Genomic DNA, 24,644 nt, shown 5'->3' on the forward strand with positions numbered 1-24,644 from the left:
GGCACTGTTATGCCAACGCGTTTTTCAGAGCACGTCTGCTGGTTTTAAGGGCACAGAAAGACTGAGTCATCGCTAAACAATACTTAACTTGATCTTTATCCAAGTTGTTTGTCCTCACCTCAGTGTTCTTATCGTATTGCAAAGATCAGAGGACATTTAAAAACACAACCCATGTAGGTAAATTTTTGTGTTGCATTAATATTTGAAACACGTGTTCCTTGTTTTTATCATAAGATGGGGAAACTCCTGGGTATTCTTTGGCCAGTCATCATGGGAGGTCCAGGCTCAAATATGACTGCTCCATCTCTCGAGGGCTTTGCTCACCTAGGCCCTGTACTGGAGCAGGTGATGACTGGAACGGCAGACCAAGTCACCTGGGACAAGTACGTTCAATACACACTTGGAATAGAAAAACAAATCCTCTTACTGAATGTTATCCCCCTAAACCCACACAATGATTTTTTTTTCACAGACTTGAAAACATACTAGAAGCCCTACTGTCACCCCTTGAAGAAGCAGAGCTGTGGGAAAGTGTCTTATCTGTTGTCCCCCTGTTTGAGAAAATTGTGGGAAGTTTGGTGAACAACATGAAAGCAGAGAATGGTGAGAACACTCCTCATGAACATAGCAATTGTCCTACATTTGTAAAGCATACTTTCAAAACATTGCCTTCCTTAAAAGTATGAGGCTATCCTAAATGTTCTTTTGGATAATGAACGGAACACTTGTTGTAACTTGTTATCTTTTTTATGTAAGTAATGATTTGCAAAGACTTTATGTTGTTTGAAAAATGTCTTTCTTCCTCACAGTGATGATACTTAGTCTTCAGAAGCCCATGATGACGTTGCTGAAAGAATTTGCACACTCTGTGAACAGCAGTCACTTTAACCTAACTGAGGCCACGGAAAGAATGCAGGTTGCAATAGATCACACGGTGCAGGCAGCTCAGCAGGTTAGACTGCCACTGTTTTCCTTGCAATAACACTTCCGTATCACTGTAATTGACATGGAATGTACAAGCCTGTCTTTACAGTGAGTGTCTGAACAATTCTTGTGGGTGTGTGTATGTGTGTGAGAGGGACATAGTGAGGTGCAGTGGAAAGCTACTGTTTGAAGGTACGAATGGTCATGCATTATTGCTATTAACAATACCTATCTCTTATCTTGGTGTCACATCTTATCTCCAGATATTTTCAAAATGCTTTAGTGACGTTAGAGCATGCTGTGGACATGCGGTTTTTAGGCACCAAGTCCATTTTACCTGCCTGCAAAGACTTGATGCTTATCTCCTTTTCTTCGACAGAAAACTGTCTCATACCAGTGGGACAAAATCAACATGGTAGCATGACTGTTAAACACCTTTATTCATGAGTATGCAGCTGTCTACTGCATGTTAGCTGGGATTTGTTGCCTAAATTATTAATGCCTGAACTAAAGGTAGAATTTAACCACAGTTAGAGGAAGGTCATGCGTTGCATATGGCAACACAAATGGAAAGTTATTTGATCTAAAAAAAACAAACTACAAAGATACTTTTGTATTTGCAATGCAGAGATTTGGCATGCTAATGCCATGCTAATGTAAAAAGGGTCGCAACAACAATAAGAATTTATTTGAGGAAGTAAATATATTAGAGAAATGGCTGACTCAGATTTGTTGATTTCTGTTTCTTGCAGCCAATCTGACAAAATTAGTTCAAACATCAGAACTGCTTTGCTCGCGCTGAATTGTTTTAATAGATTACAGATTTAGCTTTATAGATATAAGATTTGCTGAAGAGTGGTTGTTATTGGTTTCATTTGCTTGATATTTGTTTGCAGTAAACTAGGATCTATTATATGTTGTGTGTATTTTTTAAACAAATAGTGTATTTACATGCTTTGCTGGTAGTTGGATGAGAAGATTGATATGTAACATGTCTGTATAATAAATATGAAGATAAAGTACAACAACAGCTTGCTAGATTAGCTTAGCATAAAAAAACAGGAAAAATCAAGCAAAATGATGATAAAAATCATTTGTTATTGCAAAGTTAACAGTAAGAAAGCACAAATAATGTGCACAGTGTTACTTTATAAACCCACCGGGGATAAATAAAGTATTTCTGATTCACGTATGTTTATACACTGAAAATGTACAACTAATATTGCGTTTACTGTTATGTTTATTATTTAATAATAGTCATTGGACGTAGACAAGGCCAATGCCATGAACTGTTAACATTAGTGGTCTAAAAGTAATTAATGCCATTATCTATTCATTGTTTTATGTTGACCTAAGAGAGGAACAGTGTAACAAGCTGATAGAGATTTTGAATATGGCAGAAACTCTATAGCTGACCTGCTGTATATTCACATTCACTGTATGTCTATACAGTATGGGTGTTTAACTGGTATTAAGGTCCATGAGAAAGGATGATACCTGTGTGAGACTCCTACCCTTTTTCTCTGCTTCGCTGTAAATTGCATGAACACAGAGATTGTGTTAATTCCCTTGTGTCCTTGCCTTTTCTCTCATACTTTGTTCTGCATCTTTCTCTGTTCTGCTAACCAATCCTGTCTTCTCTATACAATGTGATTGAAACCTAATGCGCTTGTTTTTTTTGTTCATGTTTTGTCCCTCTAGGCTAATAGCACATTAGAGTGCAGTGATGTTCTCAAAGCATGGGATCCTGTAAGAGAGGCAGCGGGTTTAAGCCACGCAACCATGGCTATGTGGTGTAACATCAGCCTGCAGCCTGTTCTAGAAGCCTATTTGGAAGCCCTAGTTTTCTACAGCAACCTGAATATGAGTGTGAGTGCATACATGCCAAATAAAACAGAACATTGCAATCACAGATAATTCTTGTAAAAATACATACTGTGTTTTTTTCTCAAGTTGGACCTCAGTATTATTATACAGTATAAACAATATTTTGAAAATGCATACAACTGCATTTAACAGTTTCACCACTCGATGGCAGTATTGACACACAGAGAAAGAGGTCATATTAGTCATAATCCATCTCTGCTCTGTGTTGTCTCTATAGCACTATACTGTGGAAGACATGACAGTGGATACCACAGCTGAAAGGATTGTAGAGACTTTACAATCGGTCTACCAAGTCAGCTTGAACCGCACACATGTGGCACAGACACTTATCACGACTTTCTCGAGCCACGTCTCCATGCTGACAGGACGGCCTCTGAGCCCTGAGGCAGAGCTTCACTGGTACAAGCAGTTCCAGGATATGCAGCTGCTAAACAGGTGAATATGTGTAAATGTACCCTGGCCAAAGCATCGTTTACTTCCTCCACTAAGGTCGTAAATAACTGTAGTTAAAAACAATCCATTAATTAAAACGCAAAAAATGAGTTTGACGAATCAACCTTTCCTGATGAACAAATTTTATTTTTTCACGAGACATCAATTTAAATTGAAAACCTATAAAAGAAAACCAACTCAGTGCAGCAAACTGAAAGAGCAACAGCTTTCTTTGTAATGGTCCAAAATCGCATGAGGAGAAATCCATCTTTTGTTCCAATTTTTTCTCTGACTGAGGCCTGAGTAGTTCAGACAAACCCGGCCACACTGAAGCCACGGGATATGAGGACAGTGCAATACAATCAAGCCACAGAAGTACAGGCGAAAAAAACAAAAACAAAAGCCATTCTGATTATATTGAGCAGGGTTTTTTTTTCTTCACTTGGTAAGATTTGCATTCCTACATAGACCCACAGACTCACCTGTACATGAACTCACTGCTCCATTTGTTGTTACAGCATTATCCACATTGCACCAGTCAGGCCAATTTGATTCAAATATAATTACACAAGGAATTGGAGAGATCCAATTTGCATTTTGCTTGCCTAATTTAATGCCCCTTTCCCTGAAAACAGGGAGGCCTGCACAGATAGCTGCTTAACCATGATTTAGCTAGCTGAGACATCCTCTTAAAATGGATTTCCCTTTATATGCCAGCTGCAATAATGAGCCGGGCATAGTGATAGTGATCACAGTCTGCATATCGCGGGGAATCAATCAGGTGTGACTGAGTTATAGATCATTGATCACAGTAGAACTCCATAGTTTATGATGGAGCGTGAAATGGGAAGCCATGACTACTGAATAAGTATAAAGACTGATGATGGGGAAATATTACTTCTGGATGAAATGATCAGGATCATTGTATTGATGAAATGAATAAGGGAAGTGCTGTGCTTTGCATTACGGAAGTTGATGGGGGGTGTAACTCTGTCTTTTGTCTTTTTTGTTATTAGTATCACCATAATTGAAGTTTTTAAATCTGTATTCATGTCATTTCTGTTTTATGGACTTAAAGTAACATCCATTGTATTTGTCCTCCCTCCAGTTTTTCTTCACTCAAGATGCTCACAGACCAGCTCCTAAACGTCGCTCCATCCCTTCAGCCTTTCATTGAATCTTTCGAGGAAGCTCAACATCACATCCTCGAGAACTACCATCAAATTCTCAACAGCAGCTCGTCTGAGGACATCTTCCAAGAAGCAGCCATGATATTCCTGAAAAATTCAAACATGACATCAGATGACATCTTCTCCATGATGATGAGGAACTTTTCTGGTTTCGATGAAGCATCTCTGACTGACCTGATGAGGCAAGCTGTCAGACATCTGATGATGATGTTTGAGGATGTGCCTGAGGTTTACCACGGCTTGGAGCGATTTCTGGCTTCCGATGACACCGACTTGCTGATTCAGAAGGTGGCCGAGATGGTTGCATGGTTGGCCTCCACTGAGGAGTTTGGATTGGATATGCTGGATGAGGCTTTGGCTAAAATCTCCCACATCTTTAGGCCTCTCTTGTCTGCTCTTACCAACATGATGATGGACATGCCAGCGAACATGGGGCTGTTTGAAGACCTCGCTATTAACATTGTAGCAATGGTGAGGCAAATAGTGAGCACTAGTGGTCTTCTGGGCCCGAAGGGCTTCCATCATGGCTACATTCAGCAGGAGATGACAGGTCTTAACCACACAAATGGGCTCAGACGCAAACGGGATGCCCCATGGATGCCAGTGAGGAGCCCCATGGATGACTTCGTAGATCTTTTCTATATTGACTACCATACCATGTTCAAAGCCCTGTCTGTCCTCCCGACCACAGAAGACATAATGGAAACAGTCCATGTTTTCTTTGCAAATCCTGATCTAGGTGTTGTGATAAAGGGAGTATCAAGCGACATGCCATGGTACCTGAACGTGTCTCGGGAAGACACTATTGACGGTACTTTGGGGATGCTTTCCTTTTTCACTCTCCCTGGCATGTTTGAGAAGTAAGTCCTATTTGCACTTCTCTAATGTGACTTGAGGAAATAGAAAACATCATCTGTTTTTAGTGTTTTCACTTTGCTTCAGATATCATTAGCCTGATTATATAAATCTTGCCTCATTGCTTTATCATTTATTACTCTGTTTGCTCCTCTATTTGTTTGATTCTCTGCAGGTCATCTATGGAACTCCTGCAGAACATTGCTGATGTGCTCCCTGATGGCTTTCCATTCACCGTAAGGCTTCAGAAAATCAGCAAAGCGCTTGCCCATGAAAGTCAAGGTAACTCAACGGTTGGAATCTGCGATCTCTCTCTGACAAAGTTCAGACAGTTAAAGGCTTCTTGGACCAAGGGCAACATTATAAGGACTAGTCTGCACTCATTATGTGATGGCAGGATCTCAAAATGAATACTGTCTCCTTCCCTAATGCTTAGTCATGCTTCTGCTAAACAGGAGCTTTATTGTACAGCTATGCTTTACTGTAAAGTGCTGTATTGCCAACAGTGATGCAGCAGCTGGTGTTTACATAGCCACTGTCACAGCATGTCTATACAAACACAGTTTGCCTGTCTTTGCCATTTATCTGTGACACAATGAAAGGGTGGCGAACCTTATCTCTGACCTTCGTAGCTACTCTGGAACGAAGGGAAGACCGTAAACCGTTTTGTTAATGCTGTTGTTGTTGGTGTCTGTGATTATAGTGTGGCATAATTCATTCTGCAGATATGAGGAATAAGACTTCACATCAGCTTAGCTTGAGCTCCCAAAGAGCCCTAGGCCATATGGCCCTTCTCCAGCAGAAAGCCACTCAGCACCTTTTTAAATCTCATTAGCAAAGTAGAATTCAATCACTTATCCTGTCCGCCCTCGCTAAACGTCTCCCCTCGCGCTCACACAAGTGGACATCTATGACCTCCTTTTAATTGGCGTCTGTGCTTGTGTGATAATGTTTTCAGTGCATACAATCACTTCGTAAGCAGCAGGGGCTTTACTTCCCCTCAAAAAACACACACACACACACACACACACACACACACACACACACTTATGCACATAATAGTAGTTATTGCAAAGGCCTGTAGGTGTTGAGCACCCTGAGATTAAACAGCACCATTGTCTAATTTTGGCCTAATTAAATATTCTGTCATCACGACTCGCTGCCTGAGGTGGCGCCTTTCTCAGGGATTGTCAGATGTGTTTTAATGCACGACAGCGTCTACTTCTGCCGACCCTCCTGGCCCCATCAGTCCTGCACAAGGCTTCACTTTAAGCACATCATTTGCCGCTCGCTGCCTGACGCCGCCACCCCGTAATGGTGCGAGTTGTAATGAAGCCTAGTGGGACGTCATGTTATTCTGTCACCTTACAGACCTTATTGCCCTCTTTTCCCTTTCCTTTGCTGTTTGTCTGTCTGACTCTAATAACCTCTCCTCCTATCAACATCCTCCCTCCCCTACCTTTACAGAGAACCTGCTCCTCATGGAAAATACCTTCCAAACAGCTTCTGAGCTGCTCCAGATCGACCTGACAGACTCTAGGTTTCTAGAGAAACTCGACAACTTGACTGCCCAGGTTTATCACTTTTATCCTACCATTTTTACACATTCATTATGCAACAGTTAAATCACTATCAAGCTTCAGTGCGGGTAAAAAAAAAAGAAAAAAAAAAGACACGTTTATAATTCTAAGTAGTTGTGATTGAAGTTATTCACATGGCTGATCTGTTCTAGGTGTGCACTGTGGAGAATACGGAATCTGTGCACATGCTGATGTTGACCTTAGGCATAGAGCGCGGTCAGCTGTGTAACACCTTGATGCCCACCGTGGAGATCATGGTGAAGAGTCTCATGATGAACTCGACGTCTCTGTCCGAAGCACTATTCGAGGCCCTGGTGGGAGATCCAAGCACCTATGATGTCAATTTCAACTGGTACGTGATGCTCTCAACACCATCTACATCCTTACTTTTTCCGCATGTCTCCACTTCTAATGAGCACATTCATATCAAAGAGTATTCTGAGAGCCGTCTACAAAGGGTTTGCCAGTATTTACAAAATCAGACAGGGGACTCTTGCAGAGAATGTTAGTCAAAGTGGAAGAGAAATAGAAAGGCAAAGCCCATGTAGCTCACAGAGAGAGCCTTTCTGCATTTTTGATTCTGGAGTAAAAGCATGTGACAAGAAGGAAAATGCACATTTGTTTTTATATTTATTGATAATTCTGTTTTTGTACTTGTTATTTATATCTGTGTGTGTGTGTGTGTGTGTGTGTGTGTGTGTGATTCCAGGACTTCTGCGCTGACTGAAGGTTTGAACTTTAACGCCAGCAGCCTGAGCTCCCTCAACATTAACATCAGACCCCTAGGTGAGACATTACATCACAAAATATTCCACTTGTAGCTTTTTTCAGGTAGTGCTTTTTTTGGGATGCAAAGAGTGACCAGTCATTCACACTCAATTAGGATACGTGGTGAAAGAAATAACTCGATAAAGAAATCGAGAAAGGGACACAGAAGGAAAAAAAAACAAACAGCACACTGTCTGATTCAAGTAAAGAAGATGTGTTTTTCAACGAGGAATCGTATTTCTTCACTTTCCAGAAGAGGCAACGTTCGGCGAGATGATGAGGAACGAGGCAGCCTTTGTCGAGGACGTTGAGCGACACACAGATTTTGACCCCGCTTCTCTTCAGCTCCTGATGAACACAACTCTACCAAGCAATTATTTAAAGGTGAGCCAAGATCCTCCTCACAACGTCTCCACTTCAGTGTGTAATGTGCAAGCATCATCTCCACGTCACTGCGTGTGAACGGACGCACTGTAAAGCTCATCGGTCACACTATGACAACAACAGCGACCTAACCTTTTTGTACTTTTTTGAAGTCGTAAACCTGTCTTGTTCTTGTGGCTCTTTGATCGCGTTCATGCTCCCAGTGTTCACTTTTTAGCCCTTGCTCTCCGAACAGATCCTCTCCTGGTTGGTCAATCTGCGTCACTGCAACTCCAAATCATCGGCGAGACTGGACGAGGCAGACGCCAAACTGTTTGAGATGTTCTGCTCCATGCCGGTCGATCAGTGGTACAGCTTCTCACTGCTGGTTGCCCGCCATCTTAACGTGGAGAAGCTCATCTACAGAGTAAGAATTCACATTGATTCTCAAAAGAAAAAGAACATGCTTTGTTTTTCTTTCTTCTTCTCTTTCTTGTCACTCTGTGTGTGAGCTTTTGTGATTACACATTGTTCTGTGCTGGCTGGAGGGAAAAAAAGAAAAGAAAATGATTTCTGGCAGGGAGGTGTAAAACATGTTTGAGGCTCCATTGTGGGGTTTTTTTTTTAAAAGATTTTTGTGGAACATATTTTTTCGAAATTGTGAAGTTATAGAACATGCAGGCTAATTTAGTTTTCATTTATTTTGTGGTATAAACATTACAATGCATTTTTTTTTGTATCAGCTCTGAAGGGCTGTAACATAAGAGGCATCTCTCACAGTGACGAACCCACAGACGAGTAGCAGTCTTTGAAACCTTTGGCACATTGTCGCCCAATGTTGAAGTTTCAGGGACTAGAAGTGCACCAGTAAACTGTTTCACTCCTGTTAGCATATTTTCGGAGAACAATGTCTCTCCACACTACTCGCTCAATAACAAACAGCAGACAGAAAAACTCATTGATGAGCCGATAAATAAAGAATGAGGCTGCATGTTATCTGTGCTCCCCGCTGTAAATTTATAGAGAATGTATTTATCTTATCTGCCATGAATGCTGCCTTTTCTTAATTTGTCTGTATCCTCCACTGACCTCCATCCACTATGGACTTGAAATAGGAACAATTGTCCAGTGCAGTTGAAAAAGAAATACAGGTGCTGATTGTTAGCACAGAGAAGACGGACACCTGACGTGTCTGAAATGTGAAATGAATCACTCAAGGCTGATAAGCCCATACAATGCTAATTCTGTGATTTAAGGTTTTCCAAATTCAGCTGCAGTTGAGCTGGAAATATTATCCCTCACATCTCATGGATTATAGTATTTATTATGCACAAGTGTCAGATTTAACTAGAAAAACATCACAGACCACATCTGCCCATAGTGTATTCCAAACATTAATTATCTTGAGTTTGCAGTAGATGGTTGGCTCAGGCATTAATATGCTAGCGCACCACTTCTAATCAAATGCATGTAAGGTTACTGCTGTCCTCCATAACAAACTGCAGCATAAAATACTACACAAAGATGACGAATAGAGTCTTTGGAATTATGGAAATTTACTTATTTTCTGTGTGTGTGTGTGTGTGTGTGTGTGTGTGTGTGAGGGGGGGCTGTCTATTTGAAGGAAATAACACTGATTTTAATTCCTGCAGATGGTGTTGTCTGACGAAATGCAAGGTCTGGTGGGAGTTATGCTTCAGGTGGCTGAAATTCTGATCGGCATGATGGACAAGATTCTCCCCACTGTTAGTCAGCTGGAAAGTTTCCTCCTCTCTATGGAAGACCTCAACTTGAAGGATAATGAAGAATTCCATGAGGTGACTAATATACAAAACGCTTTTTGATTGCCTTCGGTTTCTATGACACGTCAACATCATAAGCCTAGTTTCAAATGTGCTTTTTTTTTTTTTTACACCCAGATGACGAGAGGATTAAGGCACAACAACGTCTCTCCCAAAGCCACATTTGTCACCCTGTCTCGAGCGCTGTGCAGTAAGGGCGTCCTGGCTCTGTTTGGGGTCGCTCAACTCCCGCTCACAACAGACGACTCCAGCCCATCTTCTCCATACGACCAGAAGAGAGAGGAGATGATTGAGAGATTCAAAATTCCAAGAAATGCCTGTATGTTTGGAGAATTTCATTTCATTATTTTTGAACCTATTCCTTTGTCACATGATTTTAGCTTTACGGGAGTGCCAAAGGTAAGTATGTCGCGCGCCCCATGTACAGAGTTTGTAGTCCTTGTAGCAGTCACTGTGGGCCATTGGCCCTTTGCTGCATGTAAACCAATACTCTTTCCTGTATGCTCTGCCTGTCTGTCTTTGGCTGTCCTGTTTACTTAAGGCAAACAATTTTAACTTGTATTAAAAAGAAAAAGATTTGAGCTTTATGTCAGTCAAAGTAGCTAATGTAGGCACATCAAAGAGCCTTTCCCCTACACATATACAGGAGTGCTGCTTTTTGTCTTCATGCACAAGGTTGGCAACTGTAAGGGGTTTAACTAAATGTCCCTAATTCTGAATCTATAAAACAGACATGATAGAAGAAGGCATAACCCAATTGGGGGTCTGACAATATACACAAGAGACAAACAGACAAGTTTAATAATCTCATGCATTCATTGAATACAGTTCACAACATACGTCACAAATTCCTTCCAGCTTTAGATTCCTCTGTACATGATATGGAGAATCACATTACCTTTCACTCCTTGAATGTCAAGTATCTACTTAGAACACTCTCTCATTACACCACTAACTGAGTCAGTACCTTTTGCTTCAGAGACATTCCATATGATATAAGTTTCAAGTATGGTCAGAGCTCCTCAGAAAAGCTTATTGTCTGCTGACATCAAGATCATTTCTACAGAGTGTACCCAAACTGAATGAATACACAGAAATTCGTACTATCAGCAACTACTGAGTAGATTACTTTGTCAGAACCCAACTTGTGTATCGTTATCCGTCTGGTCTTCAAACTCAAAAAAGACCATCGATGAAATATTTTAACCAAAGAGTGAAAAATAAAAAAAAGACTGTTTCTTAGTGCATTAAAACGTTTCCCCTTTGTGAATGTCAACATGACTATGTCTCATGTTTTGTCTTCTCTTTTGCCGTTTTACAGCTCCGTTCTGTATGAACATGTACCTGGACATGGTGAATACCACCGGAGGAGCTATCGCCTGGGCCTTCCTCAAACCGATGCTGATGGGACAAATTCTGTTCAGTCCTGACACCCCCATCACCAGGGAAATCATGGAAAAGGTAGGTTTCGTACATACAGTAGAGCATACACAGATGAAATGAATCGAATGTGTGGGGCCCTTTTACTGTCTGACTGTATGGTTCTGCTTTGAGCCTGTTTTCAGTATACTGTTGCCTCCTCACTCATTTGAACAACCAGACACAAACACGATTCATATGTCGTCCCTGTCCTGTCCTTGTCCAGGCCAACGCCACCTTGCAGGAGCTCGCAGACCTGAGAAAGTACTCCGAGGAATGGATCGACTCCTCCAATTACATCATAAAGTCTGCAGAACTACTCAGCCATACTTTACCGATGCTGCAGGTAGGACAACTCAGAGCCGTCCTCTGTACATGAGATTCTTCTTTTTTTTCCTGTTTTCGAGCTGTCGTCTGAAATTTTAAGATAAACTTTGCAGCGGTCTCCGACAAGTTTCAGCCCATGAATCATGATGTTGCGCGTCCTCTCTTCTACTCTCCCTCCACCTCCTCCTTTCCCTCTCTCAGAATTCCCTGGGCAATTCCTTTGTGAAGAATTTCATTGAGATGCAGACAGACATCAATGTCGGCAAAGTGGAGGAGACGCTCAGCAACTTCTGTGAGTGAGCATTTGAAGGTCTTACTTTTTTGAGCTTCAGATACCCGGCTTCCCTTCATAGTCCTTCCTTGCTTGTTGCCTGTTCAATACCCAGGCTATCGGATATGAGCGTAAGGCTCCTTAGCGTAAGCCTTGCTCTCATTCCAACATACATATCCTTGGTATTCTCGGCTTGATGTGATTAAATGTGTCAGTCTTTTTTTTTTTTTACCATGTCTGACTTTGATGAAATTACTTTTTACTGTTAGTCCTTTCTTTTTCTTTACATTGTGGATTATATAAAATATGACACTGAACAGACACAACAAAAACGTTTGATTCACAACATTTTAATCTAAACTGCACTTCAGCCCTGTCAGTATTCATTTTTTCAATGTGTTTCTTTTTCTGTTTCTTTTTTCCAAAGCCAACATGACACTCTTGCTGGAAAAGAACAAGCACATGCTCAAACAGATCACCACCATGTCCACCCTGATGGTCAACCTGTCCTCCTGCGTTAAATTTGACCGTTACCGTGGTTACAACTCAGTTGAGGAGCTCGATGCTGAGGCTCAGGAACTTGCCAAAAACCGTGATCTTTATGCAAGTAAGTAAAAAGACCCCCTTTTTTTTTTTTGTACCTTATATTAGTAAACAAACGTGCAAAACAATAGAACACAGACAGAAGAGTTGGCCGTTCTTACATCATAGATGTTCATATCCTTTATCTCATGGACATACGTCAAAGTCAATTCATGTTAGTGGCTCAGTTAACACCTCTTCTGGTAAAAAACACGATCCAATTTGTTTCCCTATCATGCAAAAATGTCCCTGCCCTCAGGTGGAAGTCGTTCTCTCCATACCTTCAATATCAACCAAAAATATCTATCCGGTTGGTCTGTTTTTGGAGGTTTGGACAGCGACCATGTTGGTGTTACTGGTTCTTTTTGTTTCAATGTCAGACTACATCAGCCCGCCAGGTTCAACAGACGATGCAACATGCATCCCTGCGCATTCCTTGACAGCAGTATCATGTGTACATCAAACCACAGTTACATGAAATTTACAAACGTGTTATGATCGTAATTATTCCTCCGCCCTGTAAAAGGAAGAAGCCCTCTAGACATTCAGAGTCTCCAGTTGAGACTTCCAATATGTATGTGTGAGTAGGGTAACAACAGAGTTTCATAAGTGCCTCTAAGTGAAGCTGGCAGCATCAAAGGCACATTGAGCATCCACCTCATCAAACAAATTCTCATTTCCATTTTTTTAATCTACCGTGCTCCCATTAAAGGGATCTTCTTTGTTGATAATGAGTCAAAGTGAGGGCGCTACTTGGAGACAAGATTCTGCAACGGTTTATGTAGGGCAGCTTAAGAGTAAGTCTGCCCTTTGAATATCTCCGCTGAGTATAAACTGTATGCAGTGAGATGTTGCAATCTGTCTTTTAGGTGTCATCTTCAAGCTTCCGAAAGACAGCAACTCATCCAGGAAGCGCAGAGCGGCCTCCTTCACATCCTCCCTGCCTCCCAAAGTCAGCTACACCATCCGCATGCATATGGACAATGTCATGCGTACTGACAGAGTTCGCAACCCCTATTTCACAAAAGAAACGCACATCAACGCGAGGATGACCCTCCGCTACAACCGTGGCTTCGTCTATCTGCAAGAGAACATTGATCGAGCGATCATAGCGATCCAAACGGGAGAGACGGTGGCGGAACCCGCTGTCCAGCTGCAGCCCTTCCCCTATCCCTGCCACCTCCGGGATGAGTGAGTCCTCTGAATACATGAGTGCACATACAAACAAGCACACACACACACACACACACACGCACTGTATAAATATGCCCCCTTACAGATGCATGCATGGAAACGTAACACAGTGTCTCAGAGGAGACTCGCAGGCATTGATGTGGAATAATGCATGCTCTCTCATTATTCACTTGCCACTTGGGACTGACAGTAAGTAGTCATTCACAGTAGCCTCTCACATTATAATTGGTTCCGCACCATGTGCATGAATATTCACTATTATTGTGCATTCATTTTTTGAATACCACGAACACTCAAACATTCGAAACAGCCGGAAGGCCTTTGACAAGCGTTCGGTTAGAGCACTACTCATCTACGCAGCATACATCTAATCCAGCATGGGTCTGGCATTCTTTTTTTAATTTTTTTTTTATGTGCATCGATACTGTGCATTGTTTCCAATAAATCATGCTTCGACGTAATGCCTATGTGTGCGCTTGCCCTCGAGTGCATCTTACGGGAATGCTGATTTCTCATCTGAGGAGCTCCAGCAGGGCTTGCCATCTCTATCTCGCTGCCTTAAAGAGCGACTGTAAGATACGATGATCCTGGCCTCTTTGTCCCTCTGATTTATTACTCTACAATGCAAAATTTCTGACATGATAGCTTTGAAAAATAGCTGCATAGGAAGAGAAACAGCAAGTACAAATTGACTACCAGCCTGGCAACATCTATGATAAATAAATAAAAAATACAAAAAATGAACTAGAGAGGCATTTCATTTTACGCGTAAATAATGAAAGGATCAAAACACGGCTGTCAAAAATCTCCCAACCCTCCTTCGATATTGCTCTCCGGCTCTGCATCTCTGTCTCACTGTCAAACGCGTGACTGAATGATTGTCCTTTTTCATCCGCTGTTGTTGACAGTGATTGGATGCTAGGTGTTCAACACATTTGACTGACAGTTGTTGCCGCTGCTCTCCCCAGGTACTTTGAGGCCATCTCTTTTGTCTTCCCGCTGATGCTGATGCTGGCCTGGGTTCTGTTTGTGGCCGATTTCGTGAAGAAGCTGGTGCATGAGAGAGAGTTGAGGCTCCATGAGGTACGTTCTCTTCTTTACTTTAGTAATCCAAACAAATGTTTAATGGACTTCATCTGTGCCAGTTCCTCCAGGATTGTTCTCTCCTCTGAACATATATGAGCCCCGTTTCCAAGCAAGCCAAGAAACCTTCATTTTTATCAACACTTCTTCTCATTTACTATCCCTGCTTTTTTCCACAGTACATGAAAATGATGGGAGTCAACCCGCTCAGCCACTTCTTCGCCTGGTTCCTAGAATGTGCCACCTACCTGGCAGTGACCATCATCATCCTCACGCTGATCCTGAAGTTCGGCAACATCCTGCCCAAAAGTGACGGTTTCCTCTTGTTTTTGTTCCTCTGTGACTACGGCTTGAGCGTCCTGGCCTTCAGTTACCTCATCAGCTCCTTTTTCGACAAGACCTTTATCGCCGGCCTGAGCGGCAGCCTTCTGTACATTCTCTGCTTCTTCCCCTTCATTGTGGTCATGGCGGTGGAGACCACACTCACCTTTTCCCAGAAGAGCATCCTGGTGAGAAGCCTCTCGCTCTCCTCGTGTCTTTATTTTCCTCATGCATGTTTGTTTTTTTTTGTTGTTTTTTTTGTCATTGCTGTCTTATCCTCGGAAAATTGGAGGTCAGATATTTTTGCTTTTATCTTAAACGGAAGCACAGCGAACACCTGAAGCCCTGTTTGCCTTGAACGTACTGTAACACTTCACAACGAACTGTGAAAGGCTTTTGAAGCACACAACTAAATACTACACAAAGTTTTCCAGAGAGCAGAGGAAAAGAACTGAGGGAATGAAAGACAGGCATTGTGTAAAAAACACATACATTTTTGGGGGGGCTGCAGTCTGTATCCAGTCTAATTTGTCTCTCTTTTTCCTACAGAGTTTGTTTTCCCCGACCTGCTTCAGTTATGCCAGTCAGTACATGTCTCGCTACGAATCACAAGGAGAAGGTAAACGCATGTAGACTTCCTACCTGCATTAAATAAGTTCTCTTTGACACACGCTTAATTCAGTGGGGCACAAAGTGAAATGTTTCTTCTAATGGCTTCTTTAGGCATTCACTGGAGCAACTCTTACAGCTCACCCATTGCTGAAGACACAGCTTCTTTCGGTTGGCTGTGCTGGCTGATGCTCATCGACTCCCTCCTCTATTTCTTCATTGGGGCTTACATTCGCATGGTCTTCCCAGGTAAGAATGGTCTTCAACCACTGAAGACATCAAAATCATGCAGACTTACATGTTGTCAAGTTAAGTTAAGGAGTCCTACTTCAGTGAGCCTGATTCGGCTCTTTTTCCGTTTTAGCTTCCAAACATACATGCAGCCCAAAGTGTTTCAGCCAACAACATTTAAAGCAGTACAGAAAGAAAATAACTGTACAGCTATTACATGCAGGGATATGTATGAAGCTAAAAGGGTTAGAGATGTAAAAAAATGTTGAAAATGTGAAAATTCTGACCGAGGCTATAATTACATTTACAGTGACCTCAAAGCTTTTTTTCCCCCTTCCTTTTTCAACACTCAGGAAAGTACGGCATCCCTGCCCCGTGGTACTTCCCTTTCAAAGCTTCCTTCTGGACCGAACTGTGCTGCTGTGTTAAGTCGAACAATAAGGCAGGCAGAGGACTCCTCTTCTCCAACATCATGCAGAAAAAGCAGCCTGTATTCTCCGACGACAAGGGAAAAGGTACAGAGCAAATAAATGACATTGTACAGTCTCGCAGCAGATAACAACAAGCAATGCTGTCTCCTCCGGTGTTATGTTTAGAGGCAAGGACATGATGTCTATCCTTTCAGAGTCGGTCTTTTTTTGTTTTTGTCTAACCCCGACAGCTCAATACATTTATAAGTCGTCATCATCCTTCATATAATTCCTGTCCCCTGTTTGTTTGATAAACTGGATCCCTCTGTCTCTGTTACTTTCAGGCCAGAGTACGCTGCACTCCCAGACTGGTGAAGATTACTCAAATCTCCCGGTGGGGGTTGCCCTCCACGGCCTCAGCAAGATGTACGGCGATCGAGTAGCCATTGAGAACCTTAATGTTTCCTTCTACGAGGGCCACGTCACCACCCTGCTTGGTCACAATGGAGCGGGCAAGACCACCACCATGTATGTGTGGCTCAGTTTCTCTTTGTTTCACAGGCTCAGCATGTCTTAAGATGAATTTATTTGGATCATTGGTATACTGCACACAGAGATTTAAATAGTGTTTTAAATTAGATTTGTGCATCCTTTTAATCATCTCAAAGGCCTCGCTGCTGACGGGGAGATTGTTTTGTTTGAATCTGGAGCAACATAAAATGCACCATGGTAGAGATTAGCCTGACGGGTCTTCATCAACTGGAGCACTTACATTTGAATTGTAAATGTGCCTAATTTCGCTGATGCTCTTATCCAACGCTTCACACAATGAAAGCAGCAGCAGAAAAAAAGATCCAAAGCTTATAAAATACCAATACCTAGAAGGGATGTCATGTTTTGTGCTGTTACTGGGAACAATAGATCATAATTTAAGAGGATAATGCAGGAAAGGAAGTACACAAATATCTGTATTTGGGCGTATGAAGAGGGTGTATCAACAGCTTATGTCCCATGTGGAAAATATACTGCATTTAAAAGGTTTTTGTGGTCTTGATTTTAGTTTTATTTTAAGTTTTCCCAGTTAAAAAACAAAAAAACATGTTTTTATTTTTTTTTTAAAGGGGAAATATTATCCCCCTTTTCACCTTTTCAAATAGTCATGTGTGCTCTAAATGAAACATCTGTGCTGTGCTTTGGTCAAATTATAAGGAGATACCAGGGGAGGGTATTTTCTTACCAGAATCCAACTTGTGATGTCACAAACAGAAAATTTGAAACAGAGCATTTTTCTCTGTGTTGTAAGACTAAGGCAGACAACAAACAAAGGACTAGATTGATTTATTTCAGATTTTGTGGGTTGATAGGCACTCAAATAAATATTCACAAACACTGGAAAAGTAGAATTTTCATAATATGTTCCCTTTAAGTTGAGTTGTGTGGTGATATATATATATATATATATATATATATATATATATATATATATATATATATATATATATATATACAGTATATATATGTATATATATATATATATATAGTTAAATCTATCAACTTAGTATTTTCTCTCATGTAATGAATATTCATGCCTTCTTAGGTCGCTCTTGACCGGCCTTTTTGCCCCAACGTCGGGCACCATTGAGGTATACGGCAGAGACATGCAGAACAACATCGATGACGTTCGCAGAGAGCTCGGAGTGTGCATGCAATACGACGTCCTCTTTGACCACATGACCACCAAAGAGCACCTGCTGCTGTATGGCCAGATCAAGGCTCCCCACTGGTCTAAAGGGGAACTGCATGAACAAGTCCGCACGTAAGTAGGGGGTTATACAGTACAGGGAAAATGCTAAACATTTGAATGCACTCTGTGTCACAGTTATGTCGGAGGCCATTTTGCATTAAAAGATGACATGAAACATAATCTGTAGATCGCTAACCGGCATGGTCCCTCAAGTAAAGAATAAAGAAGAAAAATCCAAGAAAAAGAAAATGATGTGGTCAGAGTGCAAGCATTTTATGGCTCTGCTTTTCATTAATTATTTGTGAAATAAGCTCCTTCTATCATTATGATTTTTTTATGCACTTTTACAGCGATTTAATGCAGGTGGAGAATGATATCATAATCTGAGCATCTATGAAAACTAAGGAGCAACATTTTTTCTCTGTTCCAAACCCACATTTTCTATGAAAAAATTAGAATATTTTATCGGTTAACCTCTTGGGACCAAGCAACCGGCAAGTCATCTTGTATTCTGTAGCATCATTAAACTCTGGATTCAACCTCCAGTTGCATCATGAGACTATTTCTGGAGGCTTTCTGTGTGACAAGAGTTGCAGTAATAAGCCTGAACCGAAGGGCAAGACACCGCACCTCTCTTCTGGTTCCTGTTTTTATCTGAAACCCCTGCTGGGTAGCTAATGGAACTATGACTTCGGAACTTGGTTGTAATGCATAGAAAGGGAAAAAAAAGGATGTTAACATGAGCTTCATGTTAAATGCTTTTCAATGACTCCCCTGCCAGGATCCTGGAGGAGACAGGCATGTACGCTCACAGATATAAGAGGGTGGGCACCCTGTCAGGCGGCATGAAGCGCAAGCTGTCAATCTCCATCGCCTTCATAGGGGGCTCCCGCTTGGTGGTTCTGGATGAACCCACCACAGGAGTCGATCCCTGCTCCAGGCGCAGCATCTGGGACATTGTTATCCAGCACAAGAAACGTAAGTGTCTCTCTCTCTCTCTCTCCCATACCTACACAAGCAGACATTCAAAGACATATCCAAACTATTCACAAATTTGCCATTGAACCCCAAGCCATCTTTACTACCAATCTTCTAACAACTCTTACCACTACTTTTACCTCGACTGTTACTCCAATTCACAAGTTATAAGTCAGTTGCACTCTTCCTTCTCAGATGAAATAAACTCTACCAAGCTAAAAAAAAAGAACGACTGCAGGAAGAGGAAAGAATAGGAAATGTAACATTAGAAGATACAACAGAGCAAAAGTATGTTCAGTGTTTGTGTATCCCACAAGGCTCCATACTTGTCCTCATTATGTTTAGCTTTTTATTCTGCTGCCCCTTTTCCGTATTGTTTGTCTTTAACATAGTGGCCCATAAGTGGTACCCCAGTGACACCCAGTCATATGTCTTAATAAGTCTTTAGTCCCAGCTATCTGGATTCCCTGCACTGCTGCCTTGCTGTGATCAAAGACTAGTTGGCCTCTTAATGACTTAATAATAAGAAAATTGATGAATGAATGTGGCGAATGGATTATATTTCGAACAGTATTACAAACACATACACGCACAGCTCTCCCTTACTTGAGCCACAGGCAACTCAATTAAAGCAGAAATCTTGAAGGCGAGAAAAGCTGATTGAAATCAGACATGATGCCAGCCATCTTTTTGCTTCCAGATAGAGTTGACTCCTGATGCTGTAAAAAGACTTCTGTCTCTTCCTTTTAGTCCCCAATATCTTTATTCCGTCCACTATAGGCCCTGCATGGTTTGTCTGTGTCGGATATTTCTGATCTTGAACATTTGTGTCAAACATTGCGCTGTTGCGGCTCAAGCCAAAGGGGCATCTTCCCTGTCAGTAACTCATCAAACCAGACGACTCTGTGTTATGTTTACAACGTTTAAAACCACCCGAATAGATTGAATTAAAAAAAAAATGCTTAGTCCAATGGTTGAATGTTTGAGTGTTCAGTCGAACATCATTGCGTTGCGTTTTATGGTACTGTATTTCACTTGCACCAGTCAAAAACCTTGTTACTAAAGTTTCCTTTTTTAAATACAATCTAATATAACATCCAGGCAGTACACAGCTATAAAGACATTTAGTGGAATGGGTTGCCTCCGTTGCCTTTGTATCATGATGGACTGAGCAACAGACATCTGGGAGTGAAGCCAAAATATTTAAGCCCCCTCTGCTGACTGCAATTAAGCTGATAAATCTCGACTCCTCCATGGAAACAGATGGAGCATAGGTCAAACTATAAAGTAAAAATACACTTAAAATACATTTCTGTCAAACTCGTATTCTGTCATATCAATTATTATCATGCAGATTTATGTCTAATTGTTCATTTTTATTGGCAGCCTTTGTTGTAGTTCATTTTTTTGAGAGCAGGAGGATCGAAAGCTATGTTGACAAATGTGGCTCCTTTAGTCAGATTAGTAGAAGAGGAAAGGTGATTTTTTTTAAATTTATTTTATTTTTTTTATGAAAACTAAAAATACAGTCATTGAACTGTCCTCTGGGATCTTTTAGCTTAATGTGTGCTTCAGTTAGCAGGAGGGGCAAGGCATGAATTTCCAGTCTCCACTAGCCGGCTCGACTCTGCACACACGATTTTGTTCCCAGACTCTGCTCCCAATCCCATCAGACATGAATGACAACCAAGACGAGACACGTTTCAAAATCTCATCTCATCTTCATCTTGCACACACCCATGTGACAAAAACAAAACAATCTTTAACTATCATCTCCCCCTGAAAACACCTCCTAAGAGGGAAAGAGGAGGAAGAGCAGAAAAGTGCAGCCAACCTGCAGTCGACCCCCGGAAGGCTTTTCCCTGCTCAGGCTTCTGACTTTAAATTTAGCATGTAATTAATCTGAAGCAATCCAGAAGGGCTTTCTTCTTCAGGCTTTCTTAGTTTAGTAGCAGTAATGGCAGAGAGGCAGGCTAAATGTCATATAATTGTAGATGTGGAAAACATCCTGAGTAATTGGCCCTATTTCCGATGTTTGTGGGATTTTGATGCCTGGGGAATCTTCAAAATAAACTTTCTGCATCACTTGCTGTTTCTCTGAAGCTTGGTGTGTGTGTCTGTGTGTGTGTGACACAGTGTGAGCTATGTCTGTTTTTGGGGTTGTTTATTTGGATGTGCTGCATTAAAAGGTAAACATGTACACACTAGGATAGGAAAACAAGACAGAAAATGCCATACGGTAACTAAATATAGCTGCTGCGTTTTTTCTTTCACCTCCTACAAAGCTGTTCTGACTAGCCTGACTGGTAAACATAACCTCCTGTAAAGCTGTGTGCTTTTCACCTTGAATCACATGACTTTTGTTTTCGTGCTCTTTCTTCAGTATATACACAATTCCCTCAGCTATACCACACAAGTTTTGCAAATCATTTTTACGCCGTGCGTCTCTTCTCAGAGCGCACCATCATCATGTCAACGCACCACCTGGATGAGGCCGAAGTTCTCAGCGACCGGATCACCTTTCTCGAGCGAGGAGGGTTGAAATGCTGCGGATCCCCCTTCCACCTGAAAGACAAGCTGGGCCAAGGCTACAAACTCACACTCACAAAGAAGGTACTCACCCTCCCAGGAGTGCAGCCGCCATTTTGCAGCTAAAGCATGACAGCAAGATTGTGTTATTCACAACAAGTAATAACTGAGAAAATTTTTATATAACCATATGAAAAAAACCTACTATATTTTTAAAATCCACTTCTCCCTATCTATCTATATATATATATATACACACACACACACACACACACACACACACATTCACTGGCCAATTAATTTGACAATTATAACAATGTCTAACAAAAATGTTTTTGCAAGTTCTCAAAGTTTATTTCACCCCTAACCATGCACTCAGATGACTTGTTACTTATTTGGACAATGCATAATTTAAAAAGCAGAACCCACATTTTAAAACTCTCAGCATGTCTACCCAGCGGGCGCTTCAGCTGCGGTATTCCAGTCATCCGTCTCACGCGTGCCAGCTGCCCACACAGGCTGCACAATGGCTCGTGCTCTGTGTGTGCAAGAGCAACCTGAACCCTGAATGTCATTTTCTAAAATACAAGGCAACTTAACACATATAGACACATTTAGGGAGGGTAGAATAACTGAGCATACATGCCTCAAAGCCCCAAGAGATTTTTTTTTTTTGTGTGACAAAAAAAGCACGTCAGAACCTTATCTGCCCTTTCTGTCTTCAGATGCAGAACTTGGAATCGGAGCGGATCGACAACGTAGAACTGAAATCCTTCGTTCAAGCTCATGTACCTGAAGCCCGACTTAAGGAGGCCCAGGGAGGTGACCTGGTGTACTCACTGCCTGCCTTCAACTCATCCAACGCCTCCTCATACCGCTCCCTCCTGACCGCTCTGGACTCCAACCTGGACGCCCTGCAGCTCTCAGGATACGGAATCTCTGACACCACCCTCGAAGAGGTACGCTCATAAACGCCCACGCACAATAACTAAGACATACAACACTGACACAGTGTGAGAGAAAACTAACATCATCCGCTGGGAAGTTTTTCCTCTGTAAATTCAATCTAGACTTCAAAATGACATGTAAGCATGAAGATCATCTATCCAGCCATCCGTTTTCTATACTGCTTTGTCCCATCCGGAGTCTCTGAGTCTAGTGCTGATCCTAGCTGTCATTGGGTGAGAGGCTGGGTACACCCTACGCCATTAATCACATGGTTGACATGTTGAGACAGACATGCAGCCACACTCACTTTTCCACCGACTAGCACCAATTACGGTAACCTAATAAGCACGGCTTTGGGAGGACTTGGTAGTAAGCGGAGAGAACCCACGCATGCACAGGGAGAACATGCAAACTTCTGGCTTCTTTTTTTTTTTAAATCGGGGATTAAAACCAGTAATCTCCTCGCTGTGAGGCATCGTCTCTTAACCTGCTACACCACCATGCCAACCCGCAAGATCAGACAGACAATCATTTTGATGTGTTAATTTCTCGCCTTTTTTCATCTCCGTAGGTCTTCCTCCAATTGGGTCATGAAAATGAGCTTGAGGCCGAGGACTGCCTCCCGTCTATCTCGGAGACCGTTTCTGACGCCGCGTCCATCGACAGCTTCTCGTCAGACCTGGGTGGAAGCACCTCCAGCTTCAGCGACAACATCAGTAAGTTCAGTCCCCGATTAACTTTATTTTTCATCTGCTTCCCTCCTTACTTGTATCTATCGTTTTCTTCGTCACATAGAGTAAATGCAGAAGGAGTGTACAGCAGTAACAGTGGATAAGAAACGAATCGGACCTCTGGTACATTTCCCACATCCAGGGCTGCTAATTCCTTTACATTTTTGGGGGGATTTTGTGTGATGTATGCGTCAGTAAAGGAAAATATGAAGCACACAGAGCAATTTGTAATCTAATGGTTTGTACTGAGGAAAGCAGAAGTGCTTTGAGCTAACTTTCGTAACTTAGCAACAGCAGGCAGCCGTTAGAAGCGCTCTGAAACAGATTCCGTCATTAGTGGACACGGAACACATTCCTTTAGAAGCACTTCTACAATAACTGTTTTACGAGACATGGCTCCTAAAACTCTTGTGATTCCCCTGACCCTTAAGCTCGGCGGGCTCTAACGAGTCATCTGCAGGCGTCACCAAGGCAGTAGAAAGTATGTTAATGTGTGCGTTTCTTCTCTGATTCCTTGTAGAGCTAACGGGTTCCACAACACCGCGCGGCATGACGCTGGCCTGGCAGCAGATGGCAGCCATGCTGACAAAGAGGTTCCATCACAGCCGCAGAGACTGGAAAGGCCTGATCGCCCAGATTCTGCTCCCTGTTCTGTTCATGGTGGCTGCTATGGGCCTGGGCTCCATTAGGAGCGACCTGCAGCACTATCCCGAGCTGGAGCTGAGCCCAGCGCTTTACAAATTCAAACCAAGCTACTCCTTCTTCAGGTGAGTTCTTATGAAGAGGGACACGCAAAAGAGCGCTAACCCAAGCAAGTTCCAAATGCTTTAGCTTCTTTTTTTGGCGAGGTCGGCCTGAGACGAAGGTGTGAACATATAAATAGAAAGTGAACACTATTATAATTCATTTTTGAACAAGTCTAAAAACTCTTCGAGTTCTTCGTATGGCAAAGTCTAAAAACAAACCAAAAAAAATCAGCGCACTGTTTTTCTCTCAAGTGATAACTATTTCATGTTGAAACCGGATGCACTCAAGTAAATGATTAAATGTTGAAGCCACATCCCTGTAACTTTAATGATGTGCTTATGCATTCCTTGAGCTGGTTGGCCCATCGGCCCGCTGCATCATTTTCTGGGTTAGACAGCGTGTCACACTTGTTATAAAACGAATGCGATATTGCAGTTTGTTGAAGGGCAGACAGAGCTTAAAGGAGAAACAGAGCGAGGGAGAACGTAAGGGAAAGAGATGATTGTGATGAAGACGGCTGAGATGTGAGATCAAAAGTGAGAGGGGATGGAGGGTGTCAGGAGGTTGCGAGATGTCTTCATTCCTGAAAAGTCTCGTTGTTTGATCAAGGGAGTGTGAAGCAAGGGAGGGAAGGCTGACGTGCCAATCAATATCAAAGACAGTGTGGACGCTCTCACCCATCCGCTTGAGCTTGAAATAGAAGAAAAAAAAAAAGTGTC

The 24,644-nt window shown here is 42.0% G+C and overlaps 1 protein-coding gene across 1 annotated transcript in view; it reads left to right on the plus strand.

Moving 5' to 3' along the window:
• The window catches only part of LOC306833210 (glucosylceramide transporter ABCA12-like), a 46,059-nt gene that overhangs the window by 981 nt on the left and 20,434 nt on the right, over nt 1–24,644 (plus strand). Inside the window, exons 4-34 of the mRNA XM_079358322.1 lie at nt 235–383; nt 473–603; nt 810–952; nt 2,626–2,793; nt 3,029–3,246; nt 4,352–5,293; nt 5,464–5,570; nt 6,756–6,862; nt 7,021–7,220; nt 7,578–7,654; nt 7,890–8,020; nt 8,256–8,426; nt 9,652–9,816; nt 9,919–10,120; nt 11,123–11,262; nt 11,447–11,566; nt 11,749–11,839; nt 12,246–12,425; nt 13,270–13,591; nt 14,563–14,677; nt 14,857–15,186; nt 15,548–15,617; nt 15,722–15,856; nt 16,192–16,353; nt 16,593–16,776; nt 17,846–18,064; nt 18,774–18,970; nt 21,426–21,583; nt 22,225–22,458; nt 23,019–23,163; nt 23,699–23,945. Of these exons, the coding sequence (XP_079214448.1) occupies nt 235–383; nt 473–603; nt 810–952; nt 2,626–2,793; nt 3,029–3,246; nt 4,352–5,293; nt 5,464–5,570; nt 6,756–6,862; nt 7,021–7,220; nt 7,578–7,654; nt 7,890–8,020; nt 8,256–8,426; nt 9,652–9,816; nt 9,919–10,120; nt 11,123–11,262; nt 11,447–11,566; nt 11,749–11,839; nt 12,246–12,425; nt 13,270–13,591; nt 14,563–14,677; nt 14,857–15,186; nt 15,548–15,617; nt 15,722–15,856; nt 16,192–16,353; nt 16,593–16,776; nt 17,846–18,064; nt 18,774–18,970; nt 21,426–21,583; nt 22,225–22,458; nt 23,019–23,163; nt 23,699–23,945 (5,960 nt within the window). The remainder of the gene's footprint in view (nt 1–234; nt 384–472; nt 604–809; nt 953–2,625; nt 2,794–3,028; nt 3,247–4,351; nt 5,294–5,463; nt 5,571–6,755; nt 6,863–7,020; nt 7,221–7,577; nt 7,655–7,889; nt 8,021–8,255; nt 8,427–9,651; nt 9,817–9,918; nt 10,121–11,122; nt 11,263–11,446; nt 11,567–11,748; nt 11,840–12,245; nt 12,426–13,269; nt 13,592–14,562; nt 14,678–14,856; nt 15,187–15,547; nt 15,618–15,721; nt 15,857–16,191; nt 16,354–16,592; nt 16,777–17,845; nt 18,065–18,773; nt 18,971–21,425; nt 21,584–22,224; nt 22,459–23,018; nt 23,164–23,698; nt 23,946–24,644) is intronic.

Source organism: Symphodus melops, assembly GCF_947650265.1.
Source record: "Symphodus melops genome assembly, chromosome: 12".
Lineage (NCBI taxonomy): Eukaryota > Metazoa > Chordata > Actinopteri > Labriformes > Labridae > Symphodus > Symphodus melops.